This window comes from Salmo salar, chromosome 01 (genome assembly GCF_965601325.2).
Source record: "Salmo salar chromosome 01, fSalSal1, whole genome shotgun sequence".
NCBI lineage: Eukaryota > Metazoa > Chordata > Actinopteri > Salmoniformes > Salmonidae > Salmo > Salmo salar.
Genome location: NC_138291.1, coordinates 76,749,303 through 76,774,033, shown reverse-complemented (window position 1 = coordinate 76,774,033; position 24,731 = coordinate 76,749,303). Strand labels below are relative to the sequence as shown.

General features: G+C 43.2%; 1 protein-coding gene across 3 annotated transcripts; it reads right to left on the bottom strand.

The window, feature by feature from the left end:
- Positions 1–24,306, bottom strand: zfand4 (zinc finger, AN1-type domain 4). Of its 3 annotated transcripts, none has more exons than XM_014215364.2 (11): positions 24,238–24,306; positions 23,766–23,864; positions 22,183–22,494; positions 14,032–14,107; positions 13,011–13,078; positions 12,547–12,736; positions 10,805–10,955; positions 9,216–10,487; positions 8,651–8,702; positions 4,278–4,395; positions 1–2,666 (listed from the first exon to the last, which is right to left on the bottom strand). In XM_014215364.2, the coding sequence occupies exons 3-11, from the start codon at positions 22,364–22,366 to the stop codon at positions 2,531–2,533; spliced, it is 2,247 nt and encodes a 748-aa protein (XP_014070839.2). In that variant the 5' UTR covers positions 22,367–22,494; positions 23,766–23,864; positions 24,238–24,306; the 3' UTR covers positions 1–2,530. The 3 variants fall into 3 exon arrangements, with proteins under 3 accessions (XP_014070839.2, XP_014070846.2, XP_014070851.2); XM_014215371.3 differs by having other exon boundaries at positions 24,049–24,258; XM_014215376.3 differs by lacking the exon at positions 23,766–23,864 and having other exon boundaries at positions 24,238–24,285.
- Between the last annotated feature and the right edge of the window lie 425 nt (positions 24,307–24,731).

The window sequence follows — 24,731 nt, the reverse complement described above, 5'->3', positions numbered from 1 at the left end:
TTCTTGTAATATCTTTTTTTTTTTTACTATTCATTCAAACAAGTTAACACAGCCATATGTTAGATTATTCCAGCCCTCCAATATAGTAACTAAAAGTTTTTTTGCAACAGCTGTGCAATTTAAAAGAAATACAAAAAAAAAAAATGGCAACCATAAACCTAAATTCTATATGCCCTTCCCCTGCTACCATACAGCATGTTTGACATGCTATTTGCATACTTATGTCAAAGCTGATCTTGAATTAACATGAAAGTAATCCATTTTATAGTTTCTCATCAACGGGGAGTGTTCAGTATTAGATCATTTAGTAAAAGATGCATTGTAACATTGATGCCAGAATGCATGTGCCCATAGAAGAGGTGGCGATGAGAGAGTGCCTTCAGAAAGTATTCACGCCACTTGACTTTTTCCACATTTTGTTGTGTTAGTCTGAATTTAAAATGGATTAAATTGAGATTTGTTTGTCACTCGCCTACACACAGTACCCCATAATGTCAAATTGGAATTATGTTTTTAGAAATTTTTACAAATGAATATCAAATTATAAGCTGAAATATCTTGAGTCATTAAATATTCAACCCCTTTGTTATGGCAAGCCTAAATAAGTTCAGGAGTAAAACTGTGCTTAAGTCACAAACTGCATGAATTCACTGTGTGTGCAATAATATTGTTTAACATGATTTTTAAATGACTACCTCATCTCTGTACCACACACACATACAGATAATTGTAAGGTACCTCAGTCGAGCAGAGACCTTCAAACAAAGATTCAACCACAAAGGCTAGGGAGTTTTTCCAATGCCTGGCAAAGAGGCACCTATTGGTACATAATTGGGGTATATATATATCTCTTTTGGCGATGTGAAACCACTCTTAATTTGGCCCATGGAGCTGGTAGACAGCCATATTGGAAAACTGCTGCCCTAGAGTGGTTCAGCTACTGTAGATGCGTAAAAATAAAAAAAGCAGACATTGAATATCCCTTTGAGCATGGTGAAGTAAATTACACTTTGGATGGTGTATCAATACACCCAGTCACTACAAAAATACAGGCGCTCTTCCTAACCCAGTTGCCGGAGAGGAAGGAAACCGCAAAGGATTTCACCATGAGGCCAATGGTGACTTTAAAACAGTTACACAGTTTAATGGCTGTGATAGGGGGGAAAAAAACTGAGGATGTATCAACAACATTGTAGTTACTCCACAATACTAACCTATTTGCTGAGTGCAAAGAAGGAATCCTGTACAGAAGAAAAATATTTCCAAACATGCATCCTGTTTGCAACAAGGCACTAAAGTAATACTGCAAAACGTGTGGCAAAGCAATTAACATTGTCCTGAATACAAAGCGTTAGATTTGGGGCAAATCCAATGCAACACATTACTGTTTACCACTCTCCATATGTTCAAGCATAGTGGTAGTTGCATCATGTTATGGGTATGCTTGTATTCGTTAAGGCCTGGTGAATTTATCAGGATAAAAACATTTACTAAATGGAGCTAAGGGTAGGCAAAATCCTAGAGGAAAACCTGGTTCAGTCTGCTTTCCAACACATACTGGAAGATTAATTCACCCTTCAACAGGACAATAACCTAAAACAAGGCTTAAATCTACTTAATAATCTATGGCAAGACCTGAAAATGGTTGTCTAGCAATAATCAACAACCAAATTTGACAGAGCTTGAAGAATTCTTAAAAGAATAATGCGCAAATATTGTAATCGCTGCCAAAGGCGATTCTAACATCTATTGACTCAGGGGTGTGAATACTTAAGTAAATGAGATATTTCTGTATTTCATTTTCAATAAAAGGTGCAGAAATGTCTAAAAACATGTTTTCACTTTGTCAATATGGGGTATTGTGTGTAGATGGCTGTAACAAGAAAATGTGGAATAATTCAAGGGTTTTGAATACTTTCTGAAAGTACTGGATATAAAAACATGATGATTGACAGTAAGACAACATAAAAACACTTCATAAAAACAACAAACACAGAACTGCAAGAGCCTACAAAAAAAACTAAGTCAAACATTGGTATATAAATATGATAATTCTAAAGTACATCTCTCAAAGACTTGTCGCATGAAAACGTGATCTGCAGTCCTATTTTAAGAAACAAACAAATAAAGAAACAAAAAGAATACGTTTACGCTTGGACATGTGCACTTCTGTTCCGTTAAAACATGAAATAAACTGACATCTTCTGCTTTAAGAAAACATCTATGTATAGTACATGCAATACTTTTTTTGCTAAGGAAAAAGATCAAGGTTACAATATACGAAGAAAGTGGATCAACAGTTTGTTCACATTGTCCGGAGCAGAGGCGATAGCTAGCTAATAGAGCTTGTGTGCTAATATTCTCTGTTCTCTGTTTTATTCACACTTGGCATTTCGATGTCATTAAGTCAAACTTGGTGATTAAAAAGCACACAATGGTGATCAAGATCCTTCCTTCCTTTTTGTTTTTAATTATTCAGGTAAATCGAGGAAGGAGGAGTGCAGGGATACGGGGGGAACAGGGGAGGGGCTCAGATCTTGGGCAGCTTGGGAGCGTTGACGATGGGGTTAGTTTCCTGGAGGAAGCGGCGTCCGGCGCTCTTGTAGTTGTACGTGCAGTCGTGGGTCTCTGCGTAGCGGTGGGTGGCGCAGAAGTTGTTACCACACCTGAGAAAACAGAGGAACATAACAGCCCTATTCATATATGCCACTCGGACTGTTATCCAAAGTGACTTACAGTACAATGAGTGCATACATTTTTAATTATAGTACAATGAGAGCATACTTACATTTTTTGGGGGTGTTTAGGAGGTCACAACAGGAATTGAACCCACAAATTTAGCCTTGCTAGTGCCGTGCTCTTACCAACTGAGCGACACAAAATGATTAGAAACCCATCTTTTATGGCCATATGGAATCTGGCCGGTAAAGGGTCCTTCTAAACATCATCAACACCTTGATGTGTCGTCTGCATTTTCAATCAATTACAAAATGGATTACATCTCAGTTGACACATTGTCAATTACGAGCCCAGTACTGAAACACCTTATTATCTAGAGATTCTTGAGGACACTTATCTTTAACTTTTTTTAAATAGCTCTAACCCTTCTCTATCCCAGAGGAACTGAAATAGAGATAACAATCCACTTGTGTAGAAAAACTGGACTTCGGCCTCCCGAGTGGTACAGCGGTCTAAGGCACTGCATCTCAGTGCGTCACTGCAGTCCCTGGTTTGAATCTAGGCTGTATCACAACTGGCCGTGATTGGGAGTCCCATAGGGCGGCGCACAATTGGCCCAGCATCGTCCAGGTTTGGCCGGGGTAGGCCGTCATTGCAAATAAGAATTTGTTCTTAACTGGCTTGCCTAGTTAAATAAAAGTTAAATTAAAAAAATAAGGCCCACTCCACATTGCTTTAACTGTGACTCATCGGTTTTCAGATAAGGGAGAGACAATAGAGCAGGGATGAACCAGAGTCAGCCGCGGGAGGAGTTTTTCTTGAGCGGATGGTCAGGGGGCCAGAACATAATTACAAATCATTTGCAGACTGAAAACTGACCGCAAGAAGCCCAAACATATATAATATTTGACTAAAACATCATTTCAAACCTTGCATACATTTGTATACAATCACATATCTCTCTATTATTCGCGGGAATACTTTGGAATAGATTTTGCAAATTACTTGGAGTTGATTTGCTGGTGTTTTACAAGAAACCTACTAAAGATAGACTATTGAGACACACACACCAAGTGGAACACTTATCACAGTTAGATTACTCAGCACTAACCAATCACAATCTTTTGAACACAGCTTGACTCTAACATTAGACGGTTATAGTGTTATGATGAGAGATTACACAGTTCCAGTACACGTTGTTGCATCACCACCACACACTGTGTGCCCTAAGCAATGACAGGGGAGGTTGTTATACTTGATACTGGGGTTGTGGTGGTGACTGGTGAGGGAGAATGCGATATCGTGCTGTTGATGACATGAACACTACTGGACAGGAAAAACTCCTGGCATAGTCTAGGCATACCTAGCAGTAGTAAAGATACACACATAAAACAGACATATTGAATTAGAATGAGTAATGAGTGAGGGAGTGAGAGCTGGCACAGACAAGTGTTTTTTCCTACCTTGAATTCTTAGCTGGTAGCGAGGGCAGACTTTTAGACAAATAGGAAGAATGGAAGATGGAGTGTGAGAGAGTGATGGAGGGAGGGAGAGAAGGGAAGGGAGGGAGAGAACGATAGAGGGATTGAGAGATGTACCTGCACTCGTAGCTGGTGGCGAGACCAGTCTTCTTGCCACAGAGGAAGCAGTGTTTAGAGCTCTTCTTCTTCCTGCTCAGTGGGACCTTGACGGGAGGAAGGTGATATGTCGGGGTACCTGGAAGAGATAGTCACACAGGATAGTTGTGTTCTACTTTGAAGAAAGAAGTTCTGGTTTACTTTGAGTAATCTAAATAATATAGTAAGCCAAGAACACTGAATTAAACTAAAACATATCAGGAGCAGTCAGTCAGGCCTGGTGTACCAACATGAAATGATGTTTAGTTACCTAACTATTACTAAGGCAACATGTAAACGAAGAGACGATTAAAAGAAATGTATCGATTGGGTCTGGTGAGGGAATTGTGATCATATCTTAGACTCCTCACATCGCATGGAAATTGTTATTTTCCTACTATTAGTAGCTTAGACACTAAAACTTGTTTTAAAAAAATATATGGAAATAATAACCGAAGGATATCCCTAGTTCCAGTGTGGAAATATTTAATTATATACATTGTAAACAGTTTTTTCCCCCCCAAACACATATTTCACACTCGTTCACAAGCTGTGAAAACGCTGTTCTCTTTTCCAGCTCATAACTATTCCAACACAAGTCACTCTCTGCCCAAAACAATCACACCCGTGGATGCAACCTTGTTCAGTTTACGAGGTGTGGAGATAAGGTTCATGGGCAAGGGTAACAGGACAAAGAGAGAGAAGGGGGAGGGGGGAAGAGATAGCAAGAGTCAGCAAGAAAGACAAAACAGCAGACAGAGAGAGAGATGGACAGACCGAGAAACAGAAAAAGAGAAACAGAAAGAGAGAGTTCACAGAGCTGGAGAGAGACATGGTGGAGCTCAGAGAGCTAGTCCACACAATCCAGACAGAACAAAAAAAACAGACCAGCACAACAACACCCCCCCAACAAGACCTGGAGGGCAGAAGGTGGAGATGGACGTCAGAGATCCGGCTGCTCTACGGACTGAGGCGGGAGAACTTCATTATTAAAAGAGGCACACATGGCACTGCAGGATGAGGTCAGAAAGCTGAGCTGTGACAGAGAGCAGGACACTCCCCCAGACAACACAGGACCCACCAACCCACCTCAGACCAGAACCACAATGGGACAGACAACAGGACCCATCAACCCAGCCACACACCCAACCAGCTGAGACCACCCCAAACAAACTCTGAACACACCCTATATAGGCCCCCCCAGATAAGACCTATGCCCCTTCTGCCCACCCCACGCCCCCCACGGCAAGGAGCTCAACATGACAGCAGGATGTATGCTCAGGCCGTGAGTAGAGCAACAGGCCCAACCTCCACTATTACACCCGCCCAAGCCCCATCCTGCAACCGAAGAGGTATGTATCAGATGCTCTGCTCACGTTACTGTGATGGTCCGGGCCTAAACCACACAAAAACAACACTAGACACGATGGAACACAAAGCTTTCTCATCCTGGAATATACATCCTGGAATATACATCCTGGAATATACATCCTGGAATATACATCCTGGAATATACAAGGTCTGAGGTCATCTGCCTTTGGCCTAAAGAGCAGGAACCCAGACTTCAAAGACATTGGAAATACTGACATTGTCATCCTACAAGAAACATGGTATAGAGGAGACGGACCCACTCATTGCCCTCTAGGTTACAGAAAGCTGGTAGTCCCATCTACCAGGTGTGAAACAGGGAGACTCAGGGGGTATGCTTATTTGTTATAGAGCAGACCTAACCCACTCTATTAAATGAGTCAAAAAAGGAACATCTTACATCTGGCTAGAAATGAATATGTGCTACCAATATCCCCCCAGTAGCATTCCCATACTTTAATGAAGACAGCTTCTCCATCCTAGAGAGGGAGATCAACCATTTCCAGGCCCCATGTACTAGTCTGTGGTGCCCTACATGCCAGAATTGGATAAGAACCCGACATCCTCAGCACACCGGGGGACAGATGCATACCTGGAGGTGACAGCATTCCCTCCCCCATATACCCCCCTAGACACAACTATGACAACATTACCAACAAAAATGGGTCACAACTCCTGCAGCTCTGTCGGACGTTGTGCATGTACATAGTCAATGGTAGGCTCCGAGGGGATTCCTATGGTAGGTACACCTGAAGCTCACCTCTTGGCAGTAGTACTGTAGACTACTCCGTGTACAATGTAAAACACCAAATAATGCATGCAGAGCAGAAATAATCCGTTACCCGCTAATTATCAAAATCCAGAAAAGAGCCGTTAATTTCTACAACCACCTAAAAGGAAGCGATTCACAAACCTTCCATAACAAAGCCATCACCTACAGAGAGATGAACCTGGAGAAGAGTCCCCTAAACAAGCTGGTCCTGGGGCTCTGTTCACAAACACAAACACACCCCACAGAGCCCCAGGACAGCAACACAATTAGACCCAACCAAATCATGAGAAAACAAAAAGATAATTACTTGACACATTGGAAAGATTGACAAAAAAACAGGCGCAAACTACGGTATAATGCTATTTGGCCCTAAACAGAGAGTACACAGCAGCAGAATACCTGACCACTGTGACTGACCCAAAATTAAGGAAATCTTTGACTATGTACAGACTCAGTGAGCATAACCTTGCTATTGAGAAAGGCCGCTGAAGGCCGACCTGGCTCTCAAGAGAAGACAGGCTATGTGCACACTGCCCACAAAATGAGGTGAAAACTGAGCTGCACTTCCTAACCTCCTGGCAAATGTATGACCATATTAGAGACACATATTTCCCTCAGATTACACAGACACAAAGAATTTGAAAACAAATCCAAGTTTGGTAACTCCCATATCTATTGGGTGAAATACCACAGTGTGCCATCACAGCAGAAAGATTTGTGACCTGTTGACACAAGAAAAGGGCAACCAGTGAAGAACAAACACCATTGTAAATACAACCTATATTTATTTTCCCTTTTGTACTTCAACTATTTGCACATCATGACATTTGTAATGTCTTTATTCTTTTGGACATTTTGTGAGTGTAATGTTTACTGTTACCGACAGACAGGCCGGCCGACCGACCGAGAGACAGACAGAGACCGACAGACAGATAATAGGGATGAAGGCCTAACAGGACTGATATAAAAAGGGTGGTTAGTGTGACACAGCAGACAGGAGAACCTCCCAGCCAGGCAATGGGCCATGAGATTGGATGTGGTTGTCCTCCTCACTAATCTGCTCTGATTTACTGCTACAGAACATGCTCAAAAGGCCATCCACACGAAGACGAGCTGTTTGAAGGGAAACAGTTTGAGCAAGGCGAGACACATAATCGCTAATCTTGATTACATAATGAGTAGTTATTTGGGATGCAAGGTCATTTGTAGATTAGTGATTAGTGAAGTTCGACTGCAATGTAGCCAAAGACGTTCTGCTGTCCTTGGCTCATTGTGTGGTGTGTATGGGTTATTGTGTCTGTGCACAAACTTGTGTGTGTGTGTAAACATGAACGTAAATCTCCTCTCCTGTTGATGGTGCTCATTCTGCAGCTGAATCGTATTAATACTGAATGCCATTGCCGTGCAACACTGCAATGCTCATATAACATGCATTGGCTGCTTTCACATAATACTCCCCTGTGTGTGTGTGTGGGTGTGTGTGTGCCCTTACTGACACTAACCCTAGGTCAGTGAGCTGTTTTGTTACTGTGTACATGCGTTCATGTGTGAGTGTGGTGTGTTTGTCCATGCGTCAATGTGTATGTGGCCTCAGTCTGCCTCTACCCCCTAGGTCTGTCAGAGAACTGTTCCGTCTCTTTCTGACAGTGTGTGTGTGTGTGTGTGTGTGTGTGTGTGTGTGTGTGGGGGGGGGCTTCGCTCCGTGGCAGTGTGTTGGTGACCGCCCACCCTGCCTCACCAGGCCAGACACACAAAGGCAACAATCTGCAGGGCAGCCTAATGCTGCAGACAACAGGCCCGGTGCTAGGCTACTAGCATAATAATGTTGCTTTCACAAAGATTTGGGTGGAAAACACACCATCAACAAGCAGCTTTCTTCATCTCAATAAACAGAGTATAAATAGAACCACCAACCCTGGGCGATTTTGATTATATTTGGATAAAAAATGCATCACATTCCCTCTTGGATTCAATGAGATGAGGATCTGAGAATGACTCATTACTCTATTCTTATTTTCTTAATATGATTAAAGGACAAAAAAATATATATTAAAGACTTGTTCTGCTTTTGAAATGACACCCTATTCCCTAGTATATAGCGCACTACTTTTGATTGGGGCTTGCATTTGAAATGGCACGCTATTTCCTAGTCCACTACTCAAGACTACTTCTGACCAGACCCAGGCCCCTGGGTTTTTAGGGTTGTCCCACTCACCTAGTCTTCTTATTGAACTGGAGCCTCCAGCTGATCCCAGGCTGTTGGTTGACTGAAACGATGAGAAGAGGTTTCAGACAAGGTCAATAGAGTACCACGAAACACAGCCCTTATTTTAAATGTTTCTAAAATCCCCTATGGGAAAAATGAATGGTGGAAAATCAATTGGAACCATTTCCCTGTTTGACCGCTAGGTTTTATGGGTATTATGACACCTCCACTGTGGGGCTCTATCAACACCGCACAAAATAGTCTGGGTACCAGTCTGTTTAGTGATTGTTCCACTCCTTAAAACTCCTTGTCATGCTGAACATTATTTGGCAATGACAGAGTACAAGGAGTGGAATGTTAGAAAAACAGGTTATGGATTTCAGGCTACGCAAAAACTATACAGTGTACAACAGTACAGTACCTCACAATACAACACAAATGCACTATCACTGTGCTTCTTTGAGTTGCTTATTCCTATTTAGGCAGTTCATCATTGAGTCCTCATTTGTGGATAGTGCCCATTTTCCATCCTAGCTGGGTTGTAGTATATCAATAGTCTGTCCTTACTACTTACCATGTAGGAGGTGGCTGCTCTTCGTATCAGGTCCTCCTGGAGTAGCTGGATGTTGGCTGGGAGGGAGAGGGCCGTGGAGCCTAGCGTGCCAAGCCCGGAGGCCCCAACAGCAGGAAGCCCCAACCCGAGTCCCAGGCTCGGTTCTAGGACTCCCCTGCTGCTGCTGCCTAGGGACCTGGAGGAGGACAGGGAGGCCAGGAGCTCCGTGTTGCGGAGGGACCCGAGAGGCTCCTTACAGGCCTGGTTGGCCAGCTTGGTGATGCCACGCGCCTCGCTTTTACTGATCATCTCCGGCCACTTTCCTGGGGAGTCCACATTGATGCCTCGCAAACGAGAGCTGTGAGGAGGAGAGGAGGGGCTAGCAGGAGGAGGAGGGGCGAGAAGAGTGGTGGGGTGGGAGGAGGAGTGGAGATTGGGTCGTAGGGGTGACATTGCTGAGCCGGAAAACTCAAAGGGTTGTGGTAGTCTTGGTCTACTTGAGGGGGAGGATGATGAGGAAGGAGAGTCGGGAATATGATGAAGGGTGTTGCCAAGTAAAGGTGTCCTCTCCCCTTTCCAGGCTAGCCTATCAGTACCACCCATTGCCCAGTTGTTTAAAGAGTTCATCCCCACAGCTTGGGAGAGCAGAGAGGGGGTGGAAGGGAGCTGGAGCTCTGCTCCAACCCCCAGGGCTCCGAGCCCATCCAACCCACCCAGATCCATCTCTGGCTGGGAAGAGATATCCAGGCTGAGGGGATCTGAGAGCAGGTCTCCTCCGTACAAAGCTCTAGGCGGTGTGGGCTCCAGCAGGCCCACCGCCTCCTCCAGCAACCCCAGGCCCAGCGCCTCTCTTCTGGGGTCAGGCAGCTCCGTGGCCCCACCAACCTGACCCCTGCTGGAGAGCACGGGGAGCTGCGGGTACACACAGTCCCTCATGAGCCTGGCGCTGCCGATCTCCAACCGGGACACTTTGGGAGGGGGTCTGATAGACTTGGGGATGGACTCCCATGGCTCCTCCTCCTGGAGCATGTAACAGGACGAGGAAGAGAAATAGGGCAGAGCTCGGCCGCTGCTTGACAGGTGGGTGGAGGCAGAGGCAGCAGCGGGAGGGGAGGGAGTTGTGGATCCCTGGTCCCTGATTGGAGGTAAGTGTGAGGCGGAATGATGGGATTGGTTGACCTCAGGCAGGACGCGGAAGAGGCGGTGGTGTCGGGGTCCAGAGGGGTCCAGAGAGCTGCTGCAGGGCCGGGGACCGACGGGGGGAAGAGGTTCCAACTTGGCAGACTTCTTAGGCTGGGGGGTGGAGACAAAGTCATACAGTGTGTTTGAGGGCTTCAATTTGAGCAAGGCGAGGAAGAGAATCACTCATTCTGATTAGATAATGAGTAGTTACTTAAGATGCAAGTTCATTGGTAAATCATTGAGTCACACATTGAGGCTGTCACAAGTGGGCTTGCATTTTGAAGTTTTAGGTTTAGGATGCAGTTAGGCACTTTGCCAATAAAATGCTCTGGACAATAAATATCTATTTTCTCTTCCTTTCTAACCGTGTTAATGGCTAGAAATCAATTACATCCTATGGAAAGAATTAGGAAGTAAAATCTGTCTACCTTCTTGTTGATGTTCATGTCCTCCATCTTGGCTTTGAGCAGCTTCATCTTGTTCATGGTGATACAGTTCTCCAGGGTTGGCTGAACCAAAGCCAAGCCCTCACTGTCGTTGTCCTCCTCCTCAGAGAACATGTTGTACACCGAGCCACCACTGGAACACACGCACACAGACATGTTAACAAAGATCACACATGGACAGGCTTTTTACGAGGGAGAGATCAACAGCTTGACAGTCACAATCAGAATAACAGACATCCTGTTCTAAACTGTCCTGTCCTAAACTGCTTCAGTTCAGAATGATGACACGTTCAGCCATGCTGACCTTGACCAGTGATCTATTGAGGAAGAATATTAACCTGGTCTATTTTTTTAGACTCTCTCTGTGTATGGGAACTACACAACATGACCAAAAGTATGTGGACACCTTCTCATCGAATGTCTCATTCCAAAATCATGGGCACTGATAAGAAGTTGGACCCGCTTTGCTGCTAATAACAGCCTCCACTAATTTGCGAAGGCTTTCCCCTATATGTTGGAACATTGCTGCAGGGACTAGCTTCCATTCATCCACCAGAGCATTAGTGAGGTTGGGCGATAAGGCATTACAATTCATTCCAAAGGTGATCGATGGGGTTGAGGTCAGGGCTCTGTGCAGGCCAGTCAAGTTTGTCCACACCAATCTCCATGAAACATTTCTGTATGGATCTCACTTTGTACACAGTGGCATTGTCATGCTGAAACAGGAAAGGGCCTTCCCCAACCTGTTCACACAAAGTTGGAAGCACAGAATTGTCTAGAATGTCATTGTATGCCATAGCTTAAAGACTTGCCTTCACTGGAACTAAGGGGCCTAGCTCGATCCATGAAAAACAGCCCCAGACCATTATTCCTCTTCTACTGAACTTCACAGTTGGTACTATGCATTCAAGGCAGGTAGTGTTCTCCTGTCATCCTCCAAACCCATATTCGTCCGTCTGACTGCCAGATGGTGAAGCGTGATTCATCACTCCAGAGAAGGCGTTTCCACTGCTCCAGAGTCCAATGGCAGCGAGCTTTACACCACTCCAGCTGACGCTTGGCATTGCACATGGTGATCTTTGGCTAGTGTGCGGCTGCTCAGCCATGGAAACCCATTTCATGAAGCTCCCGACGAACTGTTCTTGTGCTGACGTTTCTTCCAGAGGCAATTTGGAGCTCGGTAGGGAGTGTTGCAACCGAGGACATCATTTTTTTGTTACGTGCGATGCACTTCAGCACTCGGCGGCCCCGTTCTGTGAGCTTGTGTGGCCTACCACTTCACGGTAGAGCCACCGTTGCTCCTAAACATTTCCACTTCACAATAACAGCATTTACAGATTAGTTGGGCAGCTCTAGCAGGGCAGAAATTTGACAAACTCCCTTGTTGGAAAGGTGGCATCCTATGGCAGTGCCACGTTGAAAGCCACTGATCTGTTCAGTATAGGCCATTCTACTGCCAATGTTAGGCTATGGAGATTGCATGGCGGTGTGCTCAATTTTATACACCCGTGTGGCTGAAATAGCATAATAGGGTAATTTGAATGGGGTGTCCACATACTTTTGTGTGTGTGTGTCATTTTGCCACCTACCCAGATAAAGCACACTGATCTAAAATGTGTACAGTGTCTGAGTGGAAAGTGCTTTAAAAATAATGTAGTTGAATTGGGACTGGAACATTTTTACTGCACTTCGAAGCGCACTTATCTGGAGTGGCCTGTATTCACCTGAATGATTCTGAGACAGGGGTCAGAGTTCCGTCCCCTCGGTCGACGACCCGGAAGAAGTTGAGCTGGTCTCCCTCTCGGTACACCAGGAAGGTGACCTGCTTGTTGCTAGGCATACTCTTCTCCCAGCCCTCCTCCCTGCCTCCCTCCATCAGCTCTGCCATATCCTTCACTGGGTCCTCCACAGACACTGAGGGAGAGAGAAACCGGTCAGTCAATAAGCCAGTCAGTCAATCAATCAACAACCATGTCTTTCATGGACACTGTACAAGAGAGAGAATCAACCAATCACTGAGTCCTTCATAGACATGAGGGTGAGAGACTGTTTGGACAGGGTTCATCTCAACATGTTGCTACAGAGGTTACAGGGCTAAAACGGCCACAAATAGATGAATTTAATCTGTATGAATACTCATGGGTGTACAGCAGTGAACGCTGAGAAATCCAAACCCATCTCAACCTACCTCTCCTGGTGTTGATGGGTCCTCCTCTCATGGCCAGGACCAGCTTCAGTGTACAGCCCTCAGCAATACTGCAGACACACAGAAAGACAAGATAAATGTCAGCAATGATGGTTGGTAGAAACTGTCCCAAGTCCTTTGGAAGGCTAGGTTAAGCTACCATCGTATTGCTTTGCCTTACAGCTAGCTGGATTGTTCATGCATGGGTCATGTTCATTACGTCACGCAGCGGAAAAACTTAAATCACTCCCCGTTTTCCGTTTTCTTGTCTTTAGTGCCTAATGAACACGACCCTGGAAACACAGACCAGGCAAACGATAATCATTCTGGAACAAACATCCTTCCTCCGTCAGTCTGCGCTCCAGATGAACTTATGTACATGTCTGGGAATTCCGCTGGAAGTCTAGCGGAACGTCAGTTCAATGCAAATCCAACCCCTCGCACCCTCCATTTCTAAGACTTCAAAGGATGTTTTGTTGATCCTCAGACCTAACTAATCTCACCAGGGAACGATCATGTGGAAAATTAAGTGACAAGCGTTCATGACGCAACCACCATCTGCAACCTGTAGACCGGGTCTGTATCTAATAAAACTGAGAACTCACTACTGGGATAGGCTAGCTCTCCAAACACATTCAATACGTGACTGTCTGTCTTATATCAATCAACCAAAGATGTAGAATTAGCTAAGGGTTGGGGGAAATGTATTTACTACAAGGGGAATTACTTTAAGCAAATAGCCCTTTAAAAGTTACCCACTAAACTCATTTCAGTTAAACATAAATTACAAGATCAAAGTCGATGGTACGTTTACAGGGCATTGCTGTATATGAAAAAGGGTTCCCATTCAACTGAAGAGTAAAAAATAAGTTTATATACATTAGTTTTTTTTTTTAAAGTAAAACAGTTTTACTGTTCATTAAGGCACGGAGCAAGAAATATTTTAACATGCTTTGCAACGGAAAACAAAAATGAACGATTCAGTCAGTTTGGTTCAAAATGAACACAACATTGGTAAACTCACCTGTAGTCATGCAGACAGTACTCATCCTCCAGCTCCAAGTTGTTCCAGATCAAGTGTTGCTGGGCAACGGGGATACCTGCAAAGAGATTTAAACACATTTACATACACAGCCCTGATTGGCGAACAGGATCGTCTAGACCAGGGCTATTCAACTGGCGGCCCGCAGACCCGGCCTGTTTATCAATTTAGAATGGCGCTTTGATTCATTCTGAAATTAAGAACATACATCAGCAAAAAAAATCCAATGTTTAGTACCAACAGGAGCCCACGTTCAATATTTTCCAATGGGAGAATCTGCTTTCCTGTAGTCCTACCCATTAAGTGCTGTCAATCAATATCACCTAACATACCAGTTACAGATAATCAATCATAGCTGCTAACAGTGGTACAGCGTCTGTCTGCCCACCTATCGGCACTTCCACCGCAGATGAGATCACTACACTGCCTGATACACAGAGCGTGCTTTGTGTTCAACTCAGAGGCAAGTTAAAAAACACCATGGACTCCGTTATGGCCATTATACACTATTATATACATTATACACTACTGAGCATCATGATCTACTTTTACATAATGATGTTCAGTGGCTAAGCAATGGTAATAATGCACTCAAGAGCAGCCTGTGTGAGCTTAGGGAAGAGATGGTTTTCTTGTGTTGGCAATCACAGAGAAGAGCAACTATCACATAACTAGTGAAATTGGTTGAGGAGTTCATATCAGAGGTTTGTTTTTTAGAGACATCTTCAATCAATTGAATGGACTTCATTTGGGACTACAGGGGAGCGATAAAAACAGTGACATGATTGAAAAACAGACATTTTTCAAAATAAATTATTTTCTCCGGGGATTTGAGCCCAGACAAAACCCTCCATTGGGCAACAATAGTCATCAGTACAGATCACTCACTCCCATGAAGTCAGAGTTTTTACATAAACTGAAAGCGAACTTTGCAACTATATTTGATGAGTTTAAGTCCCCACAGAGGTGCTGCAGTTTATTATAGGGATCCATTCTCAACTGAGATAAGCCATGCATAAAAAAGGTTTCTATGTGTAAAAAAACTAAACAAAGAAAGACACAGAATGTGATGCTGGTCAACAGATGCCATGCATAAAAGGTGTCCTATTTGTAAATAAAAACAAAAGATGAAGCTTTGCATGTAAAACGGACAGGAAAGTACAGTGAAACAAAAATATAAATGCAACATTTTCAAAGATTTTACTGCGTTTCAGTTCATATAAAGAAATCAGTCAATTTAAATAAATTAGGCCCGACTATGGATTTCACGACTAGGAATACAAATATGTATCTGTTGGTCAGATACATACCTTAAAGATGGAGGAGCGGTGGTTTCAACACAGCGCCCCCTATCAGTCATCTAGTGTGTATATATAAATCATTGGTTCCAATCCCCAAGCTGACAAGATGAATATCTGTCGATGTGCCCTTGAGCCAGGCACTTGACCCTAATTAATCCTGTAAAACGCTCTTGATAAGAGCATCTGCTAAATGACAAAAATTCAAAGTAGGAGTGCTAATCCAGGATCAGCCCCCCACAATCTATATAATATTATTCATTATAACCTAAAAGGCTAAACTGACCTCATACTCTGAGACGCTTTATGAATACAGGCTCAGATGTGTTGTTTGCAGGGGAAACACATTTTCTGCTTATTTGTTGAGAGGTTAGTTTCAGACAGACAGTCGATGTTCCGCTCCAGCAGACAGCCAGGCTCGATGAAACTCTGCCCAGCAGAAACACAATCACCACTATTACAGACCAGGGAGATGACTCATGCCCCCTAAAGGACATAGCATGCTACAACACACCGACGCAGGCCAAAATGCAAACTACACTCTAAAGACCATGATACAATGCATCCTAATTTAACTAGGCAAGTCAGTTAAGAACAAATTCTTATTTACAATGACGGCCAAACCCGGACGACGCTGTGTCAATTGTGCGCTGCCCTATGGGACTCCCAATCAGGGCCGGTTGTGATACAGACTGCATTCGAACCAGGGTGTCTGTAGTGACACCTCTAGCACTGAGATGCAGTGCCTTAGACATCTGTGCGACTCGGAAGCCCCTATACATAGTCATTCACATTAACAGAACATGCAAGTCCAGGACGCAACGATGTGCGGTCCTTAACGAATTCTGCTGTGCACTTTGGACATGTTAGAATAACTGTTCACGTATACTTTTCCTCAGCCAACAAGACAAGCACAGCAAAATCACTAGCCTGTCAATCTACAATAGGAGAAAAGTTTAGGCTACCTATTCTATTAGTCAACTTGTGGAGAAATAAATAGCCTACTCCAAACTGACTCTGGGACAGTTGTGGGAGTCAGACGATAGATCCCAAAAATAAATAAATAATAAATAAAAAAATAAGCATTAAGTCTGATGCAACAGAACGTTCATTATAAAATGTTGATAAACTATTATTTCTTCAAATTATAAATGCAGCAATGCACACAAGGCAGTGGGCTACACGTGAATGTTCGTTCCATAATGCAATTAGCAGGAAAACACCATTGGCAAAATGGCACTGAACATACAAGCGGTTTCATGTGACAAGAAAATATCCGTGAGAAATGTTGAAAAAGAGGAGCCTTAATATGCTACTTTGAAGCAAGGTAAAACATACCTCATTTTATGTATTAAAACGTTCAGGTTTCAAACAAAGTACGGTACCAGTCAAAAGTTTGGACACACCTACTCATTCAAGGGTTTTTCTTTATTTGTACTATTTTCTACATTGTAGAATAATAGAAGACATCAAAACTAAGAAATAACACATGGAATCATGTAGTAACTCCCCCCCCCCAAAAAAGATATATATTTGAAATTATTCAAATTAGCCACATTTTGCATTGATGACAGCTTTGCACACTCTTGGCATTCTCTCAACCAGCTTCATGAGGTAGTCACCTGGAATGCATTTCAATTAACAGGTGTGCCTTGTAAAAAGTTCATTTGTGGAATTTCTTTCCTTCTTAATGCGTTTGAGCCAATCAGTTGTGTTGTGACAAGGTAGGGTTGGTATACAGAAGATGGCCCTACTTGGTAAAAGACCAAGTCCATATTATGGCAAGAACAGGTCAAATAAGCAAAGAGAAACAACAGTCCATCATTACTAAGACATGAAGGTCAGTTAATCCAGAAAATGTCAAGAACTTTGAAAGTTTCTACAAGTGCAGTTGCAAAAACCATGAAGTGCTATGATGAAAATGGCTCTCATGAGGACTGCCACAGGAAAGGAAGACCCAGAGTTACCTCAGCTGCAGAGGATAAGTTCATTAGAGTTAGCAGCCCCAGAAATAAATAAATGCTTCACAGAGTTCAAGTAACAGACATCAACTGTTCAGAGGAGACTGCGTGAAATCAGGCCTTCATGGTCAAATTGCTGCAAAGAAACCACTACTAAAAGGACACCAATAAGAAGAGACTTGCTTGGGCCAAGAAACATGAGCAATGGACATTAGACCAGTGGAAATTTGTCCTTTGGCAAACTTGAGATTTTTGTTTCCAACCGCTGTGTCGTTGAGATGCAGAGTAGATGAAAGGATGATCTACGCATGTGTGGTTCCCACCATGAAGCATTGAGGAGGTGGTGTGATGGTGCTTTGCTGGTGACACGGTCTGTGATGCAGAAACCAAGCCATAAGGTTGAAGGAATTGTCCGTAGAGCTCCGAGACAGGATTGTGACGAGGCACAGATCAGGGGAAGGGTAGCAAAAAAAATTTGTTTGCCAAACGGCCCCTAAAAGGACTCTCAGACCATGAGAAACAAGATTCTCTGGTCTGATGAAACCAAGATTGAACTCATTAGCCTAAATGCCAAGTGTCACGTCTGGAGGAAACCTTGCACCATCCCTACGGTGAAGCATGGTGGCAGAATCATGCTGTGGAGTTGTTTTACAGCTGCAGGGACTGGGAGACTAGTCAGTATCGAGAAAAAGATGAATGGAGCAAAGTACAGAGAGATCCTTGATGAACCTGCTCCAGAGTGCTCAGGACCTCAGACTGGGGCGAAGGTTCACCTTCCAACAGGACAATGACCCTAAGCACATAACCAAGACAAGGCAGGAGTGGCTTTGGGAAGAGTTTCTGCATGTCCTTGAGTGGCCCAGCCGTAGCCCGAGCCCGAAACCAATCAAAGATCTCTGGAGAGATGTGAAAATAGCTGTGCTCCCCATCCAACCTGACAGAGCTTGAGAGGATCTGCAGAGAAAGAGAGAAACTCCCCAAATACAGGTGTGCCAAGCTTGTAGCGTCATACCCAAGAAGACTCAAGGCTGTAATTGCTGCCAAAGGTGTTTCAACACCTTTGGGTCTGAATACTAGTTATTTATTGTTTTGCAAAAAAATAAAATAAATTGCTTTGTCATTTTGGGGTACTGTTTGTAGATTGTGGGGGGAAACAATTCAATCAATTTTAAATAAGGCAGTAATGTAACAAAATGTGGAAATACACTGTAGGTATTACAGACTGGGTCAGGGAAGACACTTGCCAGCGTGTGATCCAAGTATTGCATCCTGGTAATCCGTCTGGCCCTGCGGTCTTGTGAATGTTGACCTGTTTAAAAGGTCTTACTCACATCGGCTACGGAGAACGTGATCAGTCTTCTGGAACAGCTGGTTATCTCATGCATGGTTCAGTGTTACTTGCCTCGAAGCAAGCATAGAAAGCATTTAGCTTGTCTGGTAGGCTTGCGTCACTGGGCAGCTCACGGCTGTCCTTCCCTGTGTCGTGTGCAATAGTTGCCCTGCCACATCCGACGAGCGTCGGAGCCAGTGTAGTACGATTCAATCTTAGTCCTGTGTTGACGCTTTGCCTGTTTGATGGTTCGTCAGAGGGCATAGCGGGATTTCTTATAAGCTTCCAGGTTAGAGTCCCGCTCCTTGAAAGCGGTAGCTCTAGCCTTTAGCTCAGGGCGGATGTTGCCTGTAGTCCATGACTTCTGGTTGGGGTATGTACATACAGTCACTGTGGGGACGACGTCATCAACACACTTATTGATGAAGCCAGTAACTGGTATACTCCTCAATACCATTGTGGTGTACTCCTCAATGCCATTAGAAGAATCCCGAACATATTCCAGTCTGTGCTAGAAAAACAGTCCTGTAGCTTAGCGTCATCTGACCACTTTCTTATTGACCGAGTCACTGGTGGTTCCTGTTTTAATTTTTGCTTCTAAGCAGGAATCAGGAGGATAGAATTATGGTCAGATTTGCAAAATGGAGGGCGAGGGAGAGCTTTGTACGGGTCTCTGTGTGTGGAGTAAAGCAGGTCTAGAGTTTTTTTCCCTCTGGTTGCACATGTAACATGCTGGTAGAAATGATGTGAAACGGGAAATTATGTGAAACGGATTTAAGTTTCCCTGCATTAAAGTTCACGGCTACTAGGAGCGACGCCATTGGATGAGCGTTTTCCTGTTTGCTTATGGCCTTTTACAGCTCATTGAGTGCGGACTTAGTGCTGGCATCGGTTTGTGGTGGTAAATAGTCAGCTACAAAAAAAAAAATAGATGAAAACTCCTGGTAAATAGTGTGGTCTATAGTTTATCATGAGATACTCTACCTCAGGCGAACAAAACCTTGAGACTTCAATATTAGATTTCGTGCACCAGCTGTTGTTTACAAACATACACAGACCGCCACCTGTTGTCTTACCGGAGGCAGCTGTCCTATCTTGCCGATGCAGCGTAAACCCTGCCAGCTGTATGTTATCCATGTTGTCGTTCAGCCACGACTTGGTGTAACATAAGATATTACAGCTTTTAATGTCCCGTTGGTAGGATATATGTGATCGTAGCTCATCTATTTTGTTATCCAATGGTAGGACTGGTAGGTAGGACTAGGACTAATAGTAGGACTAATAGGACTGATGGTAGAGGCAGATGACCCAGTCGCCGTCGGATCCTTACAAGGCACCCCGATCTACGTCCCCGATATCTCTGTCTCTTTCTCATGCGAATGACTGGGACGTTGGCCTTGTCGGGTGTTTGAAGTAAATCCTTTGCGTCCGACTCGTTAAAGAAAAAAATCTTTGTCCAGTACGAGGTGAATAATTGCTGTCCTGACATCCAGAAGCTCTTTTCAGTCATAATAGACGGGAGCAGAAACATAATGTACAAAATAAGTTGCAAAAAAAACACACACAATAGCACAATTGGTTAAGAGCCCGTAAAACGGCAGCCATCTCCTCCAGCGCCAATCAGTCATTCAGAAACATAGGATATTAAAGTTCTTCAGATCACATTGTTAGGATAGACTTGAACGGAGCTCGTCCAGTTTATCCTCCAGTGATTGCACGTTCGACAATAGAACGATCAAGTATTCTGCACGAGTGTCGAGATTTGGGCCTGGTCCAGGATTAGCAGTATGTCCTTCGCCGCCGACTCACAAAGTATAAATCTTCATCCAAATCAAGGTTAGTGATCGCTGTTCTGATGTCCAGAAGATCTTTTTGGTCATAGGAAACAATGGCGGAAACATTATTTACAAAAAAAGTTAAGATCTGCTGAAAAAAAAAAAAACAATGCCACAATTGGTCAGGAGACAGTAAAAAGGCTGCTCTTCCCTGCAGCGCCATTCTGAAACACAGCTCTGTATGGGTTTTGACTGACAGCCGTTCTGAACTTGAGCACCACATGCGACAAGAAGTTGCCCACATCCCTCCCAGTAATTAGGCAAGTTTTGCAAATGTTTTGTCTGAGCGAAGGAAATGCTGCAAATTATAAATACCACTGATGTCATGTCACACAAGCAAGCCATCAATACACAGAAGTATATATTTTTTAAACCTGCATATTTAGTTAAAAGAAATTCATGTTAGCAGGCAATATTAAACTAGGGAAATTGTGTCACTTCTCTTGCATTCATTGCACGCAGAGTCAGGGTATATGCAACAGTTTGGGCCGCCTGGCTCGTTGCGAACTAATTTGCCTGAATTTTACGTAATTATGACATAACATTGAAGGTTGTGTAATGTAACAGGAATATTTAGACTTACAGATGCTACCCGTTAGATAAAATACGGAACGTTCCGTATTTCACTGAAAGAATAAACGTGTTTTCAAAATGATAATTTCCGGATTTGACCATATTAATGACCTAAGGCTCGTATTTGTGTGTTATTACATTATAATTAAGTCTATGATTTGATAGAGCAGTCTGACTGAGCGATTGTAGGCAGCAGCAGGCTCGTAAGCATTCATTCAAACAGCACTTTACTGCGTTTGCCAGCAGCTCTTCGCAATGCTTCAAGCATTGCGCTGTTTATGACTTCAAGCCTATCAACTCCCGAGATTAGGCTGGCAATACTAAAGTACCTATTAGAACATCCAATAGTCAAAGGTATATGAAATACAAATGGTATAGAGAGAAATAGTCCTATAATAACTACAACCTAAAACTTCTTACCTGGGAATATTGAAGACTCATGTTAAAAGGAACCACTAGCTTTCATATGTTCTCATGTTCTGAGCAAGGAACTTAAACGTTAGCTTTCTTACATGGCACATATTGCACTTTTACTTTCTTCTCCAACACTTTGTTTTTGCATTATTTAAACCAAATTGAACATGTTTCATTATTTATTTGAGACTAAATTGATTTTATTGATGTATTATATTAAGTTAAAATAAAAGTGTTCATTCAGTATTGTTGTAATTATCATTATTACAAATGTATATAAAAAAAATAAAAAAAATAAAAAAATAAAAATAAAAAACGGCCGATTAATCGGTCTCGGCTTTTTTTGGTCCTCCAATAAATCGGTATCGATTTAGCCCTGTCAATATAGGCCAACTCCCACAAGGGTAAAGGGTTAATGTGTGTGTGGAAAATCAACTACACAGATCCTTAATCTTTGCTTAGCGGATGAGCAGGGAGATATAGTGAGTTTTTGATGCTGTGAGGATATTTCTTTTTCCAGCACTACTAAAACAGAAAAGCTATTCTTTGCAATGGAATACATTTGTATGAGTCTGAGCTTTTGATTACTCACAGATAGATCATCACTCAAAGATTATTTCAAATTTTGAAGTGGAGCCAGTCCTGCTTAAGTAATGTTAGGGGTAGCTGTATAGACACCTACATGCTGGGTCAGTAAGAGTGACTACTGTTATGTACCATACCTTCCAGCCTCTGGATCTTGGCCTTGACAGAAATGACTGTCTCAAAGGGCGAGACGCGCAGCTCGAAGCAGGTCCCAGTCAACGTTTCGATGAACAGCTCCATGGTCTCGTAGAACGGCAACTTGTACCGGAAGGCCCCCACGCTGTCATCATTATAGATTGGTGGCTCCTTCCTGTCCGCCATCTTTATGTGGTTAGGACTGCTTTAGGGTGAGGGGGGTGTGGGAGGGGCAGCAGCCCAGGGGAAGGGAGAGAGGGATGGGTGCTCTCTGTTGTCACCACAGTTACACATCATGCAGGAAGCCCAAAGCTCTGAGGGAGAGAGAGGGCGAGAGAGTGATGGCTCAGTACCTTGCCCTTTCTTCCGAGTCTAAGGTCATCTATGTTTGTTCCTCATACACTGACACCGTGAGGCATAACAGTTGACCAAAAAAACCCAGCTATGCTGAGGGGAGTTGGAAAGGGGGGAGTTGAGTTGACATGCACCTGGTAGGTAAGGAGACCTTTACTTCCCTGACAACACAAACAACTATCAATATGAAACAACTATGGCCTACAATGTGCAAGGAAGCCTAACCCCTCTGCTAACACTAGTGAGCAGAACGCAAAGCATTCCTTTAATTTGGAAGAAGTGCGTATTAAAATCTTCACACACAGACACACTGAAATGTCACCAACTCTGTCACTTTAGACCCGGCCTATACAATTAGAGAGCAATAGTTTCAGAAAAAAAAATACAGAATTGAAGAGACAAGTGTAAGGGTTCATAAGTGCCTTCATAAAACATTCAGCAGGCCACAAGGCCCAGGCCACAGCTCTTGGCTGCAGTATAGTCTAGCTAGCTGAAACTGACCAGCTGTTAGCCTATGTAATGCCATCAGGAGAAGTGTATGGTATCAAACACACAGACAACTCCATGCAGGCATAGGGGACTGGAGGCCTCTTGACAGTTAACCTGTATGTCATGTGACTACATTAATATTTCATTTTAAAAGCATGCAAATTTAAAGTTGTGGGCTGATTGATACTCGGAACGACATGAGATGTGGTGAGATTGGAAATCTGTTTAGTGAATTACTAGGGAGAGATGGGATTTCTGTATTTGTTGTGGTTTTAAGCAGATTAGATTCCTTTCACACAAACACTGTAAAGACCAAGTCTACTGTATCCCTAGCTGAATTTCTCAGCACCACAAATGAGAAAATCGGCTACTGTATTCCCAATGTTAAGGGCCTACACTATGACCATTAGGCTTTGATCTCTGCTAAGAAAGAAAACCTGGAAACCTCAACAGGACAGGTGGTGTGCAATGTGAAGTGAGCTGAATCTGGTTTCAGTAAAACAAGACTGACTAGCCAGCTATCAACCCAGCGTTACATTATAACATTTCAACCGATATTCCATTTGTGTCAATCGTGAAAAACAAAGAGTCTTGATCTTTCCTATCAGCGCTTACAAGACAGAAATGTGGCTACACTTAGCAAATACTAGACAAAGGATGCAGCTAGATAACTAATACATGACCAGACAGGAATCTTTCCTGGCTCTGTCTCACCAGAACCCCCTTTTATTTTTTTACTCACCGTAAGAGCATCCAAGAGAGGGTCCCTATAGCTGGCACGAGTATACCAATGAACAACTGGCTGGCGTCCCAAGACTAGAACCACTCCGTCTTTAACTAGCTGGACATAGAACAATAGTACAAATATAGATAGTAACGTTATTATCAAAGCAAATGCATATATTATCTAGCTAGCTATTTCGTATACCTAACTAAATAGGTTGTGACTCTAGCTAGCCAGAACCAGTTAGCTCACTAGCGTTAGCTAGCTAGCTAACCACTTTAGCAACCCAAACAATGGCTACCTTGCTTGGGTCGATGGCTGCTGTAAGCTGCTACGCGTACTCTCCTTTTCAGATTCGGCATTCTAGATTATAATGAAACGGTTCTACTTATCTCCATGTTTTAAAATAAAAAGGAAAGCTATTCTTATTGCCCATGAACAGTGGTAGATCGGTAACCCTTGGGATTTTCCTGAACTCAACTCATCTCACCTGTCAAAAAAAACAGCGGCTCCTGACCAGCCCATTGTGACTTCTCTTGATTGACAACAAAGGCACCATGACGTAACGTGTTCTCTCTCTGTAGGTGAACCAATGGGGAGTACACAGAGGCGGGACAAATATATTGTTCGGTCACAGTGATTGACCGTTTCTCCTAGAAAAGAATACTGGCTTCCGTGCGAGTTATTAAAAGATACTGGTCGCCTTACACACTAACCTTTCATTTGTGTAATAATGGTTGTCTTTGTATCAGACTTGAATAAGTTGATTTAAAAGTGTACAAATTATAATTAAGCAATCATAAAATCCCATCAGTGATGAATGAATTGATCAAAATATAGCTTTTACTTTTTTATAAAATGTAGGCTCCTATATCAATGATGCAGAATCCTCTTTAAAATGTATCAGTGCAGTTACTCAACATTTAAAGTCGACTAGCAGTCAAGACATGGCAGTGAAGTCCATCCTTAAAGCACAGAAGTAGA